Source organism: Oncorhynchus mykiss, chromosome 10 (genome assembly GCF_013265735.2).
Source record: "Oncorhynchus mykiss isolate Arlee chromosome 10, USDA_OmykA_1.1, whole genome shotgun sequence".
NCBI classification, from domain to species: domain Eukaryota; kingdom Metazoa; phylum Chordata; class Actinopteri; order Salmoniformes; family Salmonidae; genus Oncorhynchus; species Oncorhynchus mykiss.
In genome coordinates, this window is record NC_048574.1 from 40,073,520 (window position 1) to 40,093,158 (window position 19,639).

At 45.0% G+C, this 19,639-nt stretch overlaps 1 protein-coding gene across 10 annotated transcripts in view; it reads left to right on the top strand.

Annotated features, from left to right (window-relative positions):
- The window catches only part of LOC110533873 (unconventional myosin-XVIIIa), a 106,986-nt gene extending 90,478 nt beyond the window's left edge, over window positions 1-16,508 (top strand). For 6 of the 10 annotated variants that reach the window (XM_036990257.1, XM_036990258.1, XM_036990252.1 and 3 more), the window contains 9 exons: window positions 488-604; window positions 1,514-1,597; window positions 2,483-2,620; window positions 3,249-3,434; window positions 3,589-3,731; window positions 4,266-4,310; window positions 8,045-8,167; window positions 8,909-10,391; window positions 13,989-16,508. In XM_036990257.1, the coding sequence (XP_036846152.1) occupies window positions 488-604; window positions 1,514-1,597; window positions 2,483-2,620; window positions 3,249-3,434; window positions 3,589-3,731; window positions 4,266-4,310; window positions 8,045-8,167; window positions 8,909-10,376 (2,304 nt within the window). In that variant the 3' untranslated portion in view covers window positions 10,377-10,391; window positions 13,989-16,508. The remainder of the gene's footprint in view (window positions 1-487; window positions 605-1,513; window positions 1,598-2,482; window positions 2,621-3,248; window positions 3,435-3,588; window positions 3,732-4,265; window positions 4,311-8,044; window positions 8,168-8,908; window positions 10,392-13,988) is intronic. The other 4 variants (XM_036990262.1, XM_036990255.1, XM_036990260.1 and 1 more) reach the window with 3 other exon arrangements.
- Window positions 16,509-19,639: the final 3,131 nt, after the last annotated feature.

Below are 19,639 nucleotides of genomic sequence, written 5' to 3' on the forward strand. Positions count from 1 at the left end.
ATGTCCTCATTAATGCGTTCCATAATCACTTCCCATGAGAGTGCTTTCTGTGTTTTAGAGGAAATTGCAGGAAGAGAGTGACACTTGTGGTCCTCTGGGGACAGAGAGAGGACAGAGAGTGACCCTGTAGAGCTGCTAATTGGTGTGTTTATGGCTATGAAAGGTATTTTAAATGTCTCCAGTTTGGGATGGCATACTAAGAGGCTGGGTGTCTTTCCCTCCAGAGTAGATCTGATGATCTGCCTTAGGACACTAGTTCCAAGCTAATACATGGTGCATTGGCCACAAAGGTCTGTCTGCAGGTCTAAATGACCCAATCCGGTGTGATTATAGTAAATCACACTAATCCACTACCAGGGTCAGGCCACAGGTAGATAGATATCCATTAGATGACTGGCCAGCTGTTGACCATTGATTACGTTCACTGGCTCTGGTTGAAAAACAGCTCAGCTGTTAAAGTTTGACTTCCCCTCTTCCTCTCTCTCAGCTTGAGGAGCAGGTGTCCCGCCTGCAAAGGGAGAAGAACGACCTGCAGTCTCGTATGGAGGAGGACCAGGAGGACATGAACGAGCTGATGAAGAAACACAAGGCTGCCGTCTCCCAGGTAACCCTGCCCCTGAACAGCTTCTGGTCTGTAGACCTGCACTAGAACTATGACACACACTGTACATCCCTCTCAGCTACACAGCTTCTGGTCTGTAGACCTGCACTAGAACTATGACACATACTGTGCATCCCTCTCAGCTACACAGCTTCTGGTCTGTAGACCTGCACTAGAACTATGACACATACTGTGCATCCCTCTCAGCTACACAGCTTCTGGTCTGTAGACCTGCACTATAACTATGACACATACTGTGCATCCCTCTCAGCTACACAGCTTCTGGTCTGTAGACCTGCACTAGAACTATGACACATACTGTGCATCCCTCTCATCCATATTTCATTTTTAAAAAATAACTCAATACAGTAATATGAAATCTATGTAAAACATTTACATTTGACATTTTTGCTCTTATTCAGAGTGACTTACAGTAAGGGTATTCATCTTAAAATGAAGATGGCTAGGTGAAACAACCACATATCACAGTAAAATATACAGGATACGAGCAGCAGGTAGCCTCGCGATTAAGAGCGTCGGGCAAATCCCCGAGCCAAGTAGGTGAATAATCTGTTTGTGCCCTTGAGCAATGAAGCTCCTGTAAGTCTCTCTGGATACGAGTGTCTGCTAAATGACAAATACAATGCTAAAAAATATGAACATTCCATTTGAGATAAACGATGTGTCTGTGTGTTTGTGTATATATAGCATTTTGCAAAAAAGAAATAGAACATTTCAGACATCTCAAATGTAGGAATTAAAAATGTGACGACAGTAATATTTTACACACACCTGAAGGTACGCATAATAATTGCTGATGAAAAAACACAAATGTAAAAAATTGGTGGATATAGTGTTTTGGAAGTAAACTTCAAATACTGTAACTATCTCTGTGTGTTTGTGATGTGACAGTCTGCCAGAGACCTGGCCCAGATCAGTGACCTGCAGGCCCAGCTGGAGGAAGCCATGAAGGAGAAGCAGGAGATCCAGGACAAGGTAACTACACACTGCCATGGCTGCCTGCCATGGGAGCCCCAATCCCCCTGCCTGCCCCCCACCCATCCCCATCTACTCACACATTCACCAGCCACTCAGAGGACATCATGCCCTCAGCACAATCATACAGGTTGTCCTACACCTACAGCTACACCAGCACATTCACCTGGAGAGGATCAGAGCTCTGTCTGTCTGCTTGCAGCCTGATCTTACCCCTCACTCTGCTTGCTGTAAGGGAGTTTTAAGAGCTGCCACCAAAGGCAGCGATAGATGGCTATCTATCTATCTATTGTATCTATCTAAATCCTGTAGCCCTGCAGTGATTAACAGATCCACAATGAGAGGAACACTGTGTTCTTTAATGACATGAAAGGCCAGCTCTAAATCCTCCTTCTCTCAGATGCAAAGCTCCTCATTAGGAGCCCTGGTGCATTTTGGGTACTTTTAGTTAGTGTATGTCTTTCATCCTCTTATCAGATATGAGAAAAGTCTTAAGACGAAACAAGTTTGCAAAGCATTGATCTTATTCCCCTCCACAAAGCTGTGCAGTGGGATCTGTGATCGTTATTTAGGTCTGTAGAGGCTACTGGGGTTATCCTATCCTCGGCTTATTGGCTATTCACATCAGATAATACTAGCATTTGAGGCAACAAAAATGCTGGCTAGATTCCCAACATTTCAGCCAGGGGGGATGCTATTCACAATGCAGATGAAGGGAAGAGGTGAATGTATTTATTTTGGGCACAAACACATATCTGTTGAATGCAGGCCTAGTATTGATTATAGAAGAATTAGAGGGAGGGTTGCATAGGGCAGAGTGGAGGTGTTCAGTGTGGTGTAATCAGTACTTCAGTATGTCACTGTGTGTGTGTTGCCCCCCTCCAGTTGCAGTCCCTGCAGAGCCAGCTGGAGTTCCAGGAGCAGTCCATGGTGGAGAAGTCCCTGGTCAGCAGGCAGGAGGCCAAGATCCGTGAGCTCGAGACCAAGCTGGAGTACGAGAGGACCCAGATCAAACGCCTGGAGGTGAGACGGGGGAGGGAGGGAGGGAGGGAGGGAGGGAGGGAGGGAAGGAAGGGGAGAAAGAGTGAGAGGGGGAGAGAGTAGGAGGGAGGGGGAGAAGGAGGGAGTGAGTGAAGGAGTGAGTGAGTGAGTGGGTGGGAGGGAGGGAGGGGGAGGGGAAGAAGGAGAGGGGGAGGGAGGGAGGGGAGAAAGGGAGAAAGAGGGGGAAAGTGTGGGGGAGAAGGAAGGAGGGGAAAAAGGAGAGAGTGAGTGAGTGATAGGGGTAGAGAGTGGGAGGGAGGGGGAGAGAGTGAGAGGGAGGGGGAGGGAGTGTGTGTGTGAGAGCAAGAGAGAGGGGCTTGTATGTGGGAGGTAGAGGGCAAGCTGTGAGGCCACATTTTGGGTCATTGAACAAATGCTGTGAGGGAAATATATTTTACGACAGCCATACTATCTTTCTCTGGCCAGCTGTGATTTCTGCACACCTGAGCTCAATTGGAAATTCTTAGTGACCTCAATTTGACCCTTCTCCAACTACATTAACCACACCAAAAACCTCAAAGTGAAATGTGCTCACTGCTCAGGCACCTATGCTGGATGTCTCAGCTGTGTTCTATGCGGTTCTGACCCAGTTCCATCTCCTCGTCCCCAGAGCCTTACAGGTCGTCTGAAGGAGAACCTGGAGAAGATGACGGAGGAGAGAGACCACCGCGGTAATGGAGAGAACAGGGAGAAGGAGCAGAACAAACGCATACAGAGACAGATGAGGGACATCAAAGAGGAGATGGCTGAGCTCTCCAAGAAGGAGGCCGAGGCCAGCCGCAAGAAGCATGAGCTGGTAAGGAAGAGGGCCCAGTCAGCAGAGTACTGACGTTTGGACTGGACTCTCCTTGTTAGGTCATACAGGGCTAATATCCTCATTTAGGGTGGGGATGTCTTGGTTTACAGGGGTTTGGGGTGACAGTCACTTACTCTGCATTATGATCCATCAGGAAATGGACATAGAGAGTCTGGAGGCAGCCAATCAGAGTCTGCAGGCAGATCTCAAGCTGGCCTTCAAGAGGATTGGAGACTTGCAGGCCGCCATAGAGGATGAGATGGTCGACAGTGACGGTGACGATGACCTCGTGAACAAGTAGGTGCCCCCCTCTCTCCTTCAGTCGGAGGACAGATTCTCTTTGTAATAAAGTTGTAATAAAGTTGACAGAAAACAACTGCCTGTTATTTAATGTCTGTCCTGCTTTAATCCCGTTTCCTGATTCTTTGTTGGTTTGTCCACTTGTTTAGCTGCCTGCTGAGGTCTCTTTTATTGGCATGTTCAGGGTTACACTACCTCTGAGGCCCACTGAAGTAAACACTGTTGCCATACAAGGCCTCTGAGAGTGAGTTTAGACTCCCTTTTAAACAGTGAGGTCAGAGAGAGGATGAGTGAGCTGGTATTCTGAATCACTGCCCAAAACCGTGCAGTATGGAGAGATGTTCATTAGATTTTCTGCAGCAAATTATTTTGAGCCGCCTTGTCTTCTTTTCACACACAATGAAGCTCTATCTATCCTGGGGCACACTACATCCCCGGTTGGGTTGGTCTCAAACTGTTAACTGTATTTCTCCTTTTCTGTTCCTCTCTTTTTCTCTTTCTCTTTTGTTTCCTCTCCCACTCATCGCCCAGTTTACAAGACATGGTGACAAAGTATCAGAAACGAAAGAACAAAACGTAAGAACAGACAATGCATCCTTTCTTTTCCCATTATTGTTTGCTTTCGAGTTTTTAAAATCCTCGTCCCACGAGAGAATGATGCTGTATTAGGGAGACGTTGCACTTCTGCTGTTTAACGATGACATTTTGAGCGGAAGGAACTTAGTTCTAACTACTTTAAGATGAGCATCTCTACAAACCTACTGTTTGAGGGATGCTGACCGCTGTGAGAAAAAAAATGCTATCTATTTTATTTTATTTTTGAATTAAACACGGTCATGGAATACCTGTCGATACTGCATCACTCTCCAATGAAATATCATGAACCATTGTCCCATTTTAGGCAACAACCATGGACCTTCACTCTCTGTTATGTGACATGCTATTTTACATTCATGCTTTTGAGGACCCACTAACTCATTTCACTGTGTTCAAGCGCATTGGTGGATTTCTATACAGTATAACCTATTAATAACAAAAGGTTGAGTCTTTGTTTACTCGTTTACAACTCTCTGTGATGGTGTGGTAGGCTGAGCTGCTTGTTTCGCAGCGCCTAGCTTGCTCTACTCAAGTCACCGTGCTGTCTTAATCACTTTGGACTCGGACATAAAATCATTTATTCTAAAGCCCCATAATTAAAGTTAACATTCCAATTCCAGTGTAGCTCGTCATGTCTTGACGGAAGAATGCAAACGTGCGTCACAATTTTGAATGAAAGAGGGTGCTTTGTATGTGATTTGTAGTTAGTGTCTGCAGTTCATTTTCGCAGCATGTTTTAGTTGTGTCAGTATTAACCTCTAATTGCTTGTTCCAAGAGAGAACACTTCGCTGCCCTGTGAGTCAATTTCTCTCATTGTTATTCATTCATTTGCCATCAGACAGGCAGCTCATGTGATTCAGCACAGTGCACGGTGTCTGTCTGTACATCAGCATCAAGCTTGTGGATTCCTCACTTAGCTGTGCTCAAGAGAAAAGAAAGTGGATCACCATGGTTACTTAGGAGCAAATTTGTTCTCCCTTTTGATCTGTATGTAATAGCAGCGAGCTAAACATTAATGGAAGAATTGATTTGCCATCGAATTGTGAAGGGAATGTTCTGGTAGATTAGGACTTATTTTTGATCTGGATTTGAGTAATTGCACCAATAAAAGGTGACAATGGTAGGAATGGTTTTTGTGTGCGTGTGAAGGGGATAACGAATAATGAATCGGTATGAAACCTTTGGACGTCTCTTTCCAGGTTATCTGAGATGTACTTTGAAACATTAAGAGGGAAGGAAGGGTGTCAACCTTTCCAGTGCACTCTTCATTTTCAGGCAGTTCTTTATCCAATGTACCCTTTCACGGCCATAAGAAGATCACACAAACATATCCTGAACAGTACAGGCCTTTGAAGACTGTAGAGTATGTGAGTCTGTGTGTACACAGTGTACTGCGCACACTGCTCAAATAACATGGATTTAATGGACCTGTCTCTGCCGTAATCAGTGAACTGTTTGACCATGATAGGAAATGCTGGGACCAAGAGGATGCAAGTGTAGAATACTGTAGACAGGAACCATCCCTATGGAGCTTCATGAGGATATACTGTAGACAGGAACCATCCCTTTTGAGCTTCATGAGGATGTACTGTAGACAGGCACCATCCCTATGGAGCTTCATGAGGATGTACTGTAGACAGGAACCATCCCTATGGAGCTTCATGAGGATGTACTGTAGGTATGTGGGACAGAGATATACAACCAGTGGAGGCCGATTGTCATAAGCGATTAATGTCGGGCTCTAAATTCTCTGTGCTTGTTTGCTCCCTGGAGCCTCAGCGCTGCTTAGCCAGTGGTGTGAGGCCAAAGACATAAATTGTGTGTGACACGATTTGCAAAGCACTCGATTACAAGGCGCCTCTGTCCCACAGCTGCTCCAGTGCAGGTGTTTGTGTGTTTCGGTCTGTGGGAAAAAGAGATTAGTTTTGCCTTGCATGTGGGAGACAGTCCGTAAACTGTCTTTCCCCAGAAAGCTTTGTTTGATACATTGAAAATGAGAGAGACCCTAAATGACTGAGTCTAGTAAGGTAGCAAATGTCCATGTCCAGACGGCCACAATTTTTAGTGATTTATCAGGGGGTGCTGCAGCACCCTCAGCACCCCTACTTCCTGCCGCTGTGTACTGTATGCCATTCTGAGAGCACATCTCTGTCTCTATGCAGGTAAATGTGGTTCTGCACATGCAGAGAGGGGAGGCAACACAAACACTTTGTTCATGGAGACTTGATTGAATGTATGATATACCGCTGTATTGCTCTCTGCAGTGGGAGGCTTTAATAGCAGGCATGTAAATGTGAGCAGGGCGATGCAGCCCAGCGGTCTATACCATTAAAGAAAGCCATCATCTGAGACCTCTTTGAATAAGATGCACTATGTTGGCTCATGATAAGCACTTTGCATCCTGTCCCACAGCCTTGCCAGATAAGCTGGTCAAATAAGAAAGGAAACCTGTCCTTTGCTTTTGGTGTTTATCACTCATCTCAAAATAGTGCCATTTTGATTGATGTCACGTCACAACAGACGCTGGAATTGTTGTTTGGATTGATGCAGAGACTGAATGTTGTTGGTTATGATCCAAATTGTTGCTCTTTTCTGTCAATGTTCATGTATAGTTCATTCTGGTACTAGAAACGAATGAACACTGCTAGGCTTAATTGTTCCCAGACGCGTTTGTCCATTACCTAAGACTTTAGCCCCTGTGGGTGGCCCCCTCCCCCTCTCCCCTCACCTCTCCTACTCCCCTGTCCGTCCGTCCGTCCGTCCCGTCCATCAAGCAACACATGCATAATACAGTGTCAGAGAAGCTTCACCTCTGCAGTATTGAGGAACAGATGAATCAGGATGGAAATGCTCCCGCCGACCTTTCCCAAGCGTGATCTAATATCATTTCTCCTCGGGTTCCCTCCAGTATCTGTTTACTGCTTGTTATTGTCAAGGCCGGGGCTAGAGGGCCATCTCATCGGCTCAGCCCCAATAACAATCTACATCAACAGGCCGCGCTCAGCCACTCGCCACAGACATCCTAAAAGCCTCGCTATGGCCACAGAGTTAATTACGCCTTCATGAGCTCCATTCATTTGCATTCCGCTGTGCTCGGAGGCACCATGACTCGTTTCGCCCGACCGCCCCCATCATAAGCGATTATACATTTAACAGGGGAAGAGAAAGCACTCAGGACTATACACATTCATATTTATGTATGCACCAATATCTAATATCATTTTTTTTCTCTCTTTTAAATGAGGCTTCTTGGTTTTTCATCAAACTTACTTTGGCGAACTTTAGCTTTGTGGCTGATATTTTTTTGTATCAATATTCAGGAAGTAGCAGAGTCCAACACTAGATTTTGACTGGTAAACTAGTTTGCGACTGGGTGCAAAATTCTAGGTCTGTCATCGCTCTACGTTAACAGACTGCTGTTGTCTCCCTAAAGCTTGTTGTGACTGTCTGCCTTTGCATTGCTCAACCCCAGGTTACTGTCACAATGAATGGAATACAGATGCTGTCTGACTAACTAAATCAGAAAGCTGTTGTCTTTATGACATTCAAAACATAGGATTTGTCTGTGTTGTACTTCCTGTCCAAACCAACAGTTTTCCTCGATGGAGGATCCTCGCTAACCCTCCCAGATGACTCTTTTTAAACAGCTCTGCCTCCTGCCAACACCAACAGCAACATAACAACACTGTTTGCTCTCCTGTCTTCCTCACAGTGGTGATGAGTCGGACACGGACTCAGAGGTGGAGGACCGTGTGGACGGGGTCAAGTCCTGGCTGTCCAAGAATAAGGGCTCCACCAAGACTCTGTCAGACGAGGGCAGTCTGAAGAACTCCAGGTCAGTCTTGTCTTGACTTGTCTGTCTGTCTATCAGCCTCCTCAGTCGACAGCCTCCTCATTATGTTATCATCCCCCTTCCTTCTGGCTGGGCCCTGATAAAGCAGTGATGGCTTCCTCAATCCCATCCCATTTCTATATGAGTTTACCCTGCTGAGAGCTAAAGAGCCCAGGATTAGCTGAGGCAGGGTGGAATGGAAGGGTGAGTATTTCATGAGATTAGGTGTCATTTCTCTCTGCCTTCCTGTCATCCCTCTAATGACAGCAGGCGGCACAGCAGAGGGAAGAGGGATACGGGCGCTGTGCTGCCTGTCAGATTTATTGAAGTGGCCCAAGGCCAGCTGGCAAACCTGCTAAATGGCCCCTCTCTCTGCTCTGCCTGAGATGAATGCATTTCCTCCCCCCTGGCAGACAGCACAGGATAGCCCCAAATATATACCTGCTCTTTTTGACGAGCTTTAGCAGATCGACTCACCACTTAACTTTCCTTATTACACTCACTTCAGAGGACAAAGTGTCATCAGGAACTTCAGTTAGATGCTGCTGGAATATTTGGGGAATGTTGACAAGCATTCTACACTTCAGGGATTCAATCATATGCATTTCATCCTTCTGAACTTTTAATTTCAGAATTTCATTGTCTGTAAATTCTCATCTTTTCTCTCTCTATGTTTCTCTGTGTCTCTGTTGATTGTTTCCATGGTGTTCTTGTTCCTACACCCTCCTCTTCATGGCATCTCAGATATGCAGTGAATGTAGATGCCAAGGAAGGCAAAGAGGTTAAGGAGATTAAAGAAGGTAGCAAGGAAGGCAAAGAAGGCAAAGAAGTAGACAGCAGATCGGTGTCTGTGATGAGTTCCCTTAGCTACAGGAAGCGTTCCAACCTGAAAGACTCCATTGGAGGCCAGGGGGACGAGAGCTCCCTCTTCAGTACGCTAAAGGAACAGTCCGACACCCCGGACCGCTCCTCCCTACGCAAGGCCAAGTCTAAGTCTACAGACCAGGATGACAGGAAGAAGTCACAAGATGATGATGACCGTGGTTCGGTCATCTCCCAGGCCTACTCTGAGGCCACCAGCAGGGCCAGGAAGGGTCTGGAGCGCCGCTGGGCCCCACACAGCCCTGACTTTGACAAGGACTCCATGGTGTCCTCCCTGGCCCCTAGCAGGTCCAGCCGTAGAGCCATGCCAAACATGGATGATGACAATATGTCCACCATTAGCAGCATCACCAGTGTTAGTCGTACCAGCCCTCGTGGCTTGCGACGTAGCACCTCCTGGAAGGATGATGGGCGTAGCGATTCATACGGGACCTCGGTCAGCCCCAGCATGAGCAGGCGCACTGGTGGTCGCAGCCCCGGCAGCGTGAGCAAGGCTGACTCCCGTATATCTGTGGCCCGCAGCAGCCGGCTCAGTGAGTTCGGCCTGCGCATGGACGACGATGATGATGCTCTGAGCATGGCCTTCAGTCAGGGAACCTCTGCCTACAGCCCCCACTCCCTAGGCCGCAGCTTCTCCACCCCGGCCCAGCCTCGCTCCTCTGACGACAACCCCCCAGACACCTCTGACATTAAGGCTGTCACCCACCGCAACTACCTTGACCCTGACCTGGAGAAGGCTATCAATGAGGTCCTCAGCTTCAAGCCCATCAAGTTCAAACGCAGCAAACTGGACGAGTCTGACGACGAGGAAGAGAATGAGGTAAATAAAGATGAGGATGACCGGAACAGTGTGAAGGGGGATGACGAGGGTCTGGGCCGTAGTGCATCCAGCGTGCGTCGCTCAGCGTCTGGCTCGGCAGTGGACTACAGCACCAGGTCCTCCAGCAGCTTCAGCTCCCACAGCACCAGCAGCTCCAGCTCCCGCAGAGGCAAGGCCAAGAAGAAGAGCTCCTCAGACAGCTCCTCAGACTCCGATGACCGCCACAGCAGGAAGAGCTCCAAGAAGAAGGGAAAGAAGTCCAGGAAGGGCTCCAGGAAGAAAGAGAGCGAGTCTGAATCTTCCTCTTCGGAGTCCTCCTCTTCCTCCAGCTCGGCCTCCACCGTCTCCTACCGCAGCTCCAACAGTGTGAAGAGAGGTCCAGCCCGCCCTGCCTCAGATGAGGAAGATGCCGCTGAACAGAGACCCCCAAGTAAGAAGGATGAGAAGAAAAAGAAGAAGAAGATGGACAGCATGGTGATGAAATATCTCTACAAGCCTGATAGTGACTAAAGCCCCTGGCTAGCAGTAGGTGATGCCTGGGAATGGAGTGAAAGCATGGTGTGACTAACCAAGCATGTTGACTTTAAAGTATAGAACAAGCAGGCCCGTACACTGTTAAAGCTCCCAATTCACCACTTTATTGACAAGGTTTCCATCCGAAATGGATTTTCGTCAGGTCAAACACACTGAGCGTTCACATCCCAAAACATCCACATTTCACCTCACATGACCATTGCGGCCATGGCACATGGTGGGTGCAACAAACGTTTGTATATCTCTAATAATTAAATAACAATGGAATGGGTGCATGGAATGGTTCCAGAACATAATAAATATCGCCACAACATTCGCTCTGAGATACATTGGCATCGAACATGTCATGACTCCCAGGTGGAGCGGAGATACTGATAATCTATTATCGAGAAGAGAATTGTAATTGGATTCACTGTTTGTGTACCATGTCTCCTAGAGGTCTGAATCAAGAGTTTGATGTCAGACCATTTCTTGCCTGAGTATGTCACTTAACTTTGATTTGTTTTGCCTTCCAGGTTACCCACTTGGTCATTTTGTACATATTTATTATGAGCACTCAGTGTGTTTGACCTGACGAAGATCCATTTCGGATGGAACCTTGTCAATCAAGTGGTGTTCTATACTATTATTCTTTATTAGCCCAGCACCTATGTGTTTTTTAAGGATGTGCGTATGACCACAAACTTATTTTGTAGCATTATTACCATCAACACGTGTATCTGATTTCTTTACATACTTATTCATTTGACATAAACACAAGTTTAGGCCATAAGTGTTCCTCCACTCGATGTGTATCCGGGTTGATGTGAAATACCACAATGCCTTTCTTTCTGAATTGTAGTGATGACTCATGACCATTGCTAAATGAAACATGCGTTGTGGCGCCGGGTTCCCGTCCCTGAGGAAATAAAACAGGACACATTGTCTCTGCATGTTAACCCTTCACACTCGTGGGAGTTGGCCTCTATAGATAAGGCTAAATTGAGATACTTCTTACAGAAGAAAATATGAAAAGCTAATGCATGAAAAGGGTAACATTTGAAAGGAACAGTTGAAAGGGGAAATTATTAGACCAAAGGCGAGGACACAACAGTTCATCTGACACAAGACTGAATCCAAACATTACACTGTTGATTTTATGTTTTACATTGACTGTACTTTTTTGCTGCATTTGTTGGTAAAGAAATCTGAAGATAGTCTAGATACATTATCAACATGATAAGAATATTCCTGGAAAATGTGAGGTAGATGCGAGACAAAGACAAAAAACAAAGATACGGGTTTGAGAGGACTATCTGGTCTCTCCAAAGTGTGCACAGTTCCTAAGCAATTTCAATGCACTTTTATGACTCAAAAAAGAGTCTTCAACTATAAGGTGTTTTTTGAGCTCTCCTAGCTGTGCCGTTGAGGAACTAGGGCAAGCACACTTGTAGTTGTTTTGTTTGGAACACAACCCTGCATCCCGCAATTACACAGTTACTGTTGTTTACGCAAACCAAAAATCACAATCTAGATCAGGTGGGCAGTTTTTGAAAGTCTGTTCTATTGCCAAAATGACTAGGTAAGTTATAAAATATGAGATTACAGAGTTAGGCTTTCACAGTGCAATTCAGGCAAACCGATGATAGTGCCTGTGCTGCTGCAAATGTTCTTCACAATAGACAAACGGGCTCTTTCTGTTCAGAACAACCCAGGATATGATGACATGTCATCTTGTAACTGTACATCAAACATAGTGATCATAGACGTTGACACTGCGTATGACTTGAGCTTTCGGATGTGGAAATGTGAAGTGCACATTTGGATTCACCGGTGTTACGCTTGCTTTTATGACATCAAAGCGACATTTATTATAATCCACAACTTCTCATCTTTCAAAACACATAGCCATCTTAATTTCTAGCATTTCCCGCACTCCCGACAACAAAACATGTGCCCCCCAAAATGTTGCCAAATTAGCAGGAGGGATGGGGACAACATCTTTTTGCGAGAGGTGCTCAAGTTTCAAACGGCTGTCATGCGAAGAGCCAGAGCTTTGACGTCAGGTACAGTATAGCATGTCACTGTACGGCCACTGCGTTCCAATTTAGGCGTTTATCTGTGCCTAAATCTTCAATTTTCAACCCGTATACGGGTACGAGTGCAAAGGGACAATAGAGATTTCTTCCCTGAACATGGTGCTTGGTGATGGTGAGGAAGCTAACTGCATGTTGGTGCACATATTACTAGACAACCATCCATCAAGCATGGCCACTTTAAATGTGCTCCCTCCGGGCCTCAACAAGACATAACTGTAGACCTGATTGAACATGAACACTGATTACTGCATTAGCATATATCCACCATGTATTTAATATGCTGGATTGAGGGGAACCGTTTACATACGGTAGGTCCGTTACTTCAACAGCATGACAATAATAATAGAAACAAGTGGGCAGAGCCACTTGGTCTGAAGAGGTGGTGTTACTCAGCTTTCCTGCAGAGTCTGCGTGCCACACTACATGGCCAAAAGTAGATGGACACCCCGTCAAACGAGTGGATTTGGCTACTGGTGTATAAAATCGAGCACACAGCCATCCAATCTATATAGACAAACATTGGCAGTAGAATGGCCCGTACAGAAGAGTTCAGTGACTTTCAACATGGCACCGTCATAGGATGCCACCTTTCCAACAAGTCAGTTCCTGAAATGTCTGCCCCTGCTAGAGCTGCCCCGGTCAACTGTAAGTGCTGTTATTGTGAAGCGAAATTGTCTAGCATCACAATGCCCCCGTGTGCAAAGCAAGGTCCACACATAAATGGTTTGTCGAGATCATTGTGGCCTGCACAGAGCTCTAACCTGAACCCCATTGAACACCTAATGCCATTGTGGCTGAATTGAAGCAAGTCCGTGCAGCAATGTTCCAACATCTAGTGGAAAGCCTTCCCAGTAGAGTAGAGGGGGACCAACTCCATATTAATGGCCATGATTTTGGAATGAGATGTTTGATGAGCAGGTGTCCACATACTTTTGGCCATGTAGTGTATAGTCACTGTACCACTGCTTTGTCCTTGTTTCATCAACTTCGAAGCTCTGTGTTAGCCCCCGAAGGGTAATGAAAGCGTAAACCAGAACGCTAAACTGTCCTACCTTGGACCTTTTCTATTTTCAGCCTGTCCTTCCATCTCACCATATGGCGATTATGAAAGCTTCAAGAGAAATGAATATAACACTGGACAAAACTGAGTTAGAAAAAACACAGGTCCACATTCTGACTTTGAAAACCTGTACTGTTTTTTTGTGCATGAAACTAGTGTTGTGGATCTAGTAATGTTGCAGTGTTTTGGTTTGTTTGGCTATTGGCAGCCATGCATGATCTTTGCTCCAGCATTGAATGTTACTTTGAAAGGGGTAATGTGCTGTGTTTCTATTCAAGCAGCTTATACTGCTGACCTTGGCCCTGACCCACGGAGGAAGATGGAGTCAGTAGGCTTAATATGTGACCTGTGACCTTTGCAAATCTCAAGCACCCATAGTTTTCAGGCAGGGTTCAATTCAGCAGCGTTTCTCCTATATAAAAAGCTCTCTCTTGTCCTCTCCTCCCACAGCCCTCCTCTGTACCGGAGACACCTCAGTGAAGAGGACAAAGAGGAGAGGCGTTCGAGCAGACACTCCCTGAAGGAAGGTGACAGTGATAGCAAGCTGGCAGAGTCCACAGCGTAACAGAGACTGTCACATCTCTCACTACCACCACCATCCTACACGAACACACCAGAGACAGATATAATGCTTTATTTAATCAAAATACACCTCCCCATACCATCCTCATTTGAACATCGGTGAGCAATGCTAGCTAGAACCAGATGCAAGAACAGGGGAAGGTCAGAGTGCACATACTGTGGAACTCACCGTGGTTCAATCTCAATGGATGCTACTAAGAGCTTTGAAGAATTCTTTACAGGGTGATTTGGAAAAGTGAAATTCCATCATAGAATCTTACAGCATAGTGGCCACCTCAGCTCTGCAGCTTTGAATCAATATAAGTATAGAGCTTAGCACCAATGGCATATTTTAAGATATATCTGTAGAGCTTATTACCACTGGCTTATTTAAGAGAACTGCTTTTCATAGGCTAACTTATGCTCCTGCTGTCATCTGTTGTTTGAGGACTGGAGAGCTTGTGGTTTATTCAAATGACTGTAGCAGGATCGGTTTAAGTCTCCCTTACAATGTGACCTCTCACTGCAGGCCCATATGCCTGACAGTCCAGCTTATCCTCTTTAGCACTTAGAAATGCCATTGTCTCCTCTACATGTGTTTGGACTGTCTCTGGTCATGCGTTTCAAACAATATTTAGCCAATATCAGTAACTAGAAGAAAGACTTGTCTTGTTTCGAGACTGTTTTGTTTTTCTATCAATGTTGGAAAGTATGGTTCTTATTGAACGGGAGGGGGAGCTGCTTTGAGGGAAAAGGATTGGATCTGCTACATTTGTATACAGTAGTTCATGCTGGAATGGTTTTTGGTCTTGCTCGTTTAAAGCTCTGCCATGCTTTTGTCTCCTCGTGTCATGTCTGTTGGTTTTCAAAGGGAATATATTTACTATCTGTTGTGACGGGGGGCTTTCTAGGGATCTTCATCTTTCAAGATACACATGCGCTGGATATAAAAAAGAATAAGAATTACATCTTTTTCTTTTTTTTTGACAAATGGCCTAAGTGCTATAAGCCCACCTCCCTTATGGGGAAAAACATGGATGCCACAAAAGTTATAATGTATACTGAACGAAAATATAAACGCAACATGTGAAGTGTTGGTATCATGAGTTCATGAACTGAAATAAAATATCCCAGAATTTTACCATATCCACAGAAAGCTTATTTCTCTCAAATCTTGAGATTTCTCTCAAATCTTGAGATTTCTCCCAATTTTTTTTTACATCCCTTTTAGTGAGCATTTCTCCTCTGCCCAGAGAATCCATCCACCTGACAGATGTGGCATATCAAGAGGCTGATTAAACAGCATGATCATTACACAGGTGCACCTTGTGCTGCGCAATATAAAAGGCTCTAAAATGTGCACAACACAAAGTTTTGAGGGACTGTGCAATTGGCATGCTGACTGCAGGAATATCCACCAGAGCTGTTGTCAGAGAATTTAATTTCTCTACCATAAGCTGCCTCCAATGTTGTTTTAGAGAATTTGGCAGTATGTCCAACAGACCACGTGTAGCCACGCCAGCCCAGGACCTCCACATCTGGCTTCTTCACCTGCTGGATCGTCTGAGATCAGCCACCCGGACAGCTGAGGAGTATTCCTGTCTGTAAAAAAAACAACTTTTGTGTAGAAAAAATCCTTCTAATTGGCAGTGCCTTGCTCCCCAGTGGGTGGGCCAATCTCTCATAGGCCCACCCACGGCTGCGCCCCTGCCCAGTCATGTGAGGGACAACTTATTTCAATTGACTGATTTCCTTATATGAACTGTGACTCAGTAAAATCATTGAAATTGTTGCATGTTGCGTTTTCTATTTTTGTTCAGTATAAAATTCTCTGAGATCCCTGGAAGAATTTGCTCATGTAGGATACACTGTATCTGTATTTGGCCTTACTGAGTGACAATGATATCCTTTAGATTAACGTGACCTTATTAATTTATTAATAAATATGCAAATGTTGTATCTCTATGTAGAATAGTGTGGTGAAGGGTGTTTGCGTATGTACACACGTGTATATCTGTGTGTGTGTCCATGTTTCCGTTGCTTCTGTCTGTTCATGTGTGTGGGACAGACTATTTGCATATATTTTCTTGTTTTCACACTTCTAGTTTTTTTTATGCATTAGGTACGAATATAATACGGAACACTGGACACATTGTCAATGCTTCTGCGTTGGGATTTGTTAAATAAAAATATGTATGTTAAATGTTTGTTTTTGCATCTGAATAGGCATTGTTGGCTTTCCAAAATATTAATATATAACATGTTTGAAATTGATTGTACATTCATCATAGCTTTTCAAACAGGTTTGTTTATTTTCATGATATTGAACAATTGACCACTTGTGATAGGAATGCTTTTTCTGGCATTCATTTGAATGTAAATAAATGCAGGGGTTTGTTTACAGTAACATTGTGTCTTATTGCGTGGTGGAATGGTAACACGGTTATAGTTTGGAGCTGAATTAGTCATCAGACGGAAATGTTTGGATGGAAATAAGGAGAGTTATTTATTGAAAACAGCAGGAACATTTTACTGATGTGCTTGACTTGTTTTTCCTCATCTCCTCAAGTGCATCACTTGATCATACCATCCATCTTCCCCCTGTAGAGGAGAGGGAAAACAAACACAATTGAAATGAATAATTACAACCAGACACCAGACACCAGACAAATGTATGAACACTGCTCACTCTCACTGCTATGCAACTAGATCATCTTACATTAAGCTATAAGGGCTCTATTAAATCAGATCCGCGTCAGTGTCATTATTTCTAGAAAGCCTACACACGTTCTGAACTTCTAATGTTAGTGGGACGGGTGTGGCTGCTCACCCATTTGACAGCTCCAAAGCAGTTACACCTCCGACACCACCAAAACATTAGCTATGCGGGTGTCGGCTTTCGCCGGTTAACGATCTGATTGAATCTAGGCCTAAACATGGTACATTTCCATCAACAAAAGCAATCACTAAGAAACAAACTTGACAATCAGGCATTGTGTTAGAGAAGTGAGGCTTACATAGATGCTAAGTAACTAATGAGTATAGCGCAGTACATTTGTTGACATTCAGACTAACTTCGATGTTCAAACGAATCCCCTGTTTAGTATCTAGAATCCCCCATCAACCCAATCTGGAATCCTCTATTCCTCGAACCGTTCTGTGCTGCACCCTATGAAGGGGAGATGTCCCCATAATCTGACTAGTGTGAGTCTGAGTGGATGTGTGTCTGTCTTTACTTAAATCCTTTCCACTGAGTGGCAGATTAAATTCTCCTGGTTTCACCTCTTTGGCAGTAACGTTGTTACACAACCCGGTGGAGGGGGTGGGGGGTCAGCCTAACAAAGGCAGGCAGCGCTTTTAGCTGAGCTCTTTAGTTGTTTACCAAATCATATTTTATTTGTCACATTCGCCAAATACAACAGGTGTAGAAATGCTTTCAAGCCCTTAACCAACAATGCTTTAAGAAGTAAAAAAATTGAAAATAAAAGTAAATAATTAAACAGCAGCAGTAAAATAACAATAGCGAGGCTATATACAGGGGGTACGGTACAGAGTCAATGTGCAATATGTACATGTAGGTAGAGTTAAAGTGACTATGCATAGATAGTAAACAGAGAGTAGCAGCAGCGTAAAAGAAGGTTCTGGGTAACCCTTTAATTAGCTGTTCAGGTCTCTGACCTCCATATAGGCTGTCTCATCATTGTTGGTGATCAGGCCTACCACTCTTGTGTCATCTGCAAACTTGATGATGGTGTTGGAGTCGTGCCTGGCCATGCAGTCATGAGTGAACAGGGAGCACAGGAGGGACTGATCAAACACTCCTGAGGGGCCTCCGTGTTTTGGATCAGCGTGACAGATGTGTTGTTGAAGTGTCAGTGATGACACTTGCCAGATGGTCAGTGCATGCTCGGAGTACACGTCCTGGTAATCTGTCTGGCCATGCGGCCTTGTGAATGTTGACATGTTTAAAGGTCTTACATCGGCTACGGAGAGCGGGATCACACAGTCGTCCGGAACTGCTGATGCTCTCATGCATGCTTCAGTGTTACTTGCCTTGAAGCGAGCATAGAAGTAATTTAGCTCGTCTGGTAGGCTCGTGTCACTGGGCAGCTCGCAGCTGTGCTTCCCTTTGTAGTCTGTAATAGGTTGCAAGCCCTGCCACATCCAACGAGTGTCTGAGCCGGTGTAGTACGATTCCATCTTAGTCCTGTATTGATGCTTTGCCTGTTTGATGGATCGTCGGAGGGCAAAGTGTGATTTCTTATAAGATTCCGGGTTAGAGTCCCGCTTCTTGAAAGCAGAAGCTCTACCCTTTAGCTCAGTGAGATATTTGCCTGTAATCCATGGCTTCTGGTTGGGGTATGTATGTACGATCACTGTGGAGATGACGTCGTTGAGGCACTTATTGATGAAGCCAGTGATGTGGCGTACTCCTCAATGCCTTTGGAAGAATCCCGGAACATATTCCAATCTGTACTAGCAAAACAGTCCTATAGCTTAGCATCTGCTTCATCTAACCACTTTCTTATTGACCGTGTCCCCTGTGCTTCCTGCTTTAGATTTAGCTTGTAAGCAGGAATCAGGAGGATAGAGTTATGGTCAGATTTGCCAAATGGAGGGCGAGGGAGAGCTTTGTCTGCATCTCTGTGTGTGGAGTAAAGGTGGTCTAGAGTTTTTTTTCTTCTGGTTGCACATATAACATGCTGGTAAAAATGAAGTAAAATGGATTTAAGTTTCCCTGCATTAAAGTCCCCAGCCACTAGGAGCGCTGCTGGATGAGCGTTTTCCTGTTTTCTTACGGCCTTATACAGCTGGTTGACTGCGGTCTTAGTGCCAGCATCCGTTTGTGGTGGTAAATAGACGGCTACAAAAAATACAGATGAAAACTCTCTTGGTAAATAGTGTGGTCTACAGCTTATCTTGAGATAATCTACCTCAGGTGAGCAAAACCTCGAGGCTTCCTTAAATTTCGTGCACCAGCTGTTGTTTACAAAATACATAGAATGCCACTCCTGGTCTTACCAGAGGCCGCTGTTCTATCCTGCCAAAAAAGCTTAAAACATGCCAGCTGTATGTTATTCATGTCGTCGTTCAGCCACGACTCTGTGAAACACAAGATATTACAGTTTTTAATGTCCCGTTGGTAGGATATACATTATCATAGTTCGTCTATATTATTATCGATTGATCGTACGTTGGCTAATAGGACTGACGGTAAAGGTGGATTACCTTCTCAGCGACAGACAAGGCACCCGGACCTTCGTCTTCCATACCTCCATCTCTTTCTCCTGCGAATGATGGGGATGAGGGCCTTGTCGGGTGTCTGAAGTAAATCCTTCTCGTCGGTCTCATTAAAGAAAAAGTATTCCTCCAGTACGGGGTGAGTAATCCTTAGTTCTACAACAACTGTTATTCGAGTTTCACTCGCTGTCGTGGCCCCCCGTAGCTCTCTATTGCAATGAGTCGATATGCTGCCACACCATGTTACTTGGGCCACACTTGAAGTATTCAGTGACCTTGCATTTGACACTGCTGTTGGC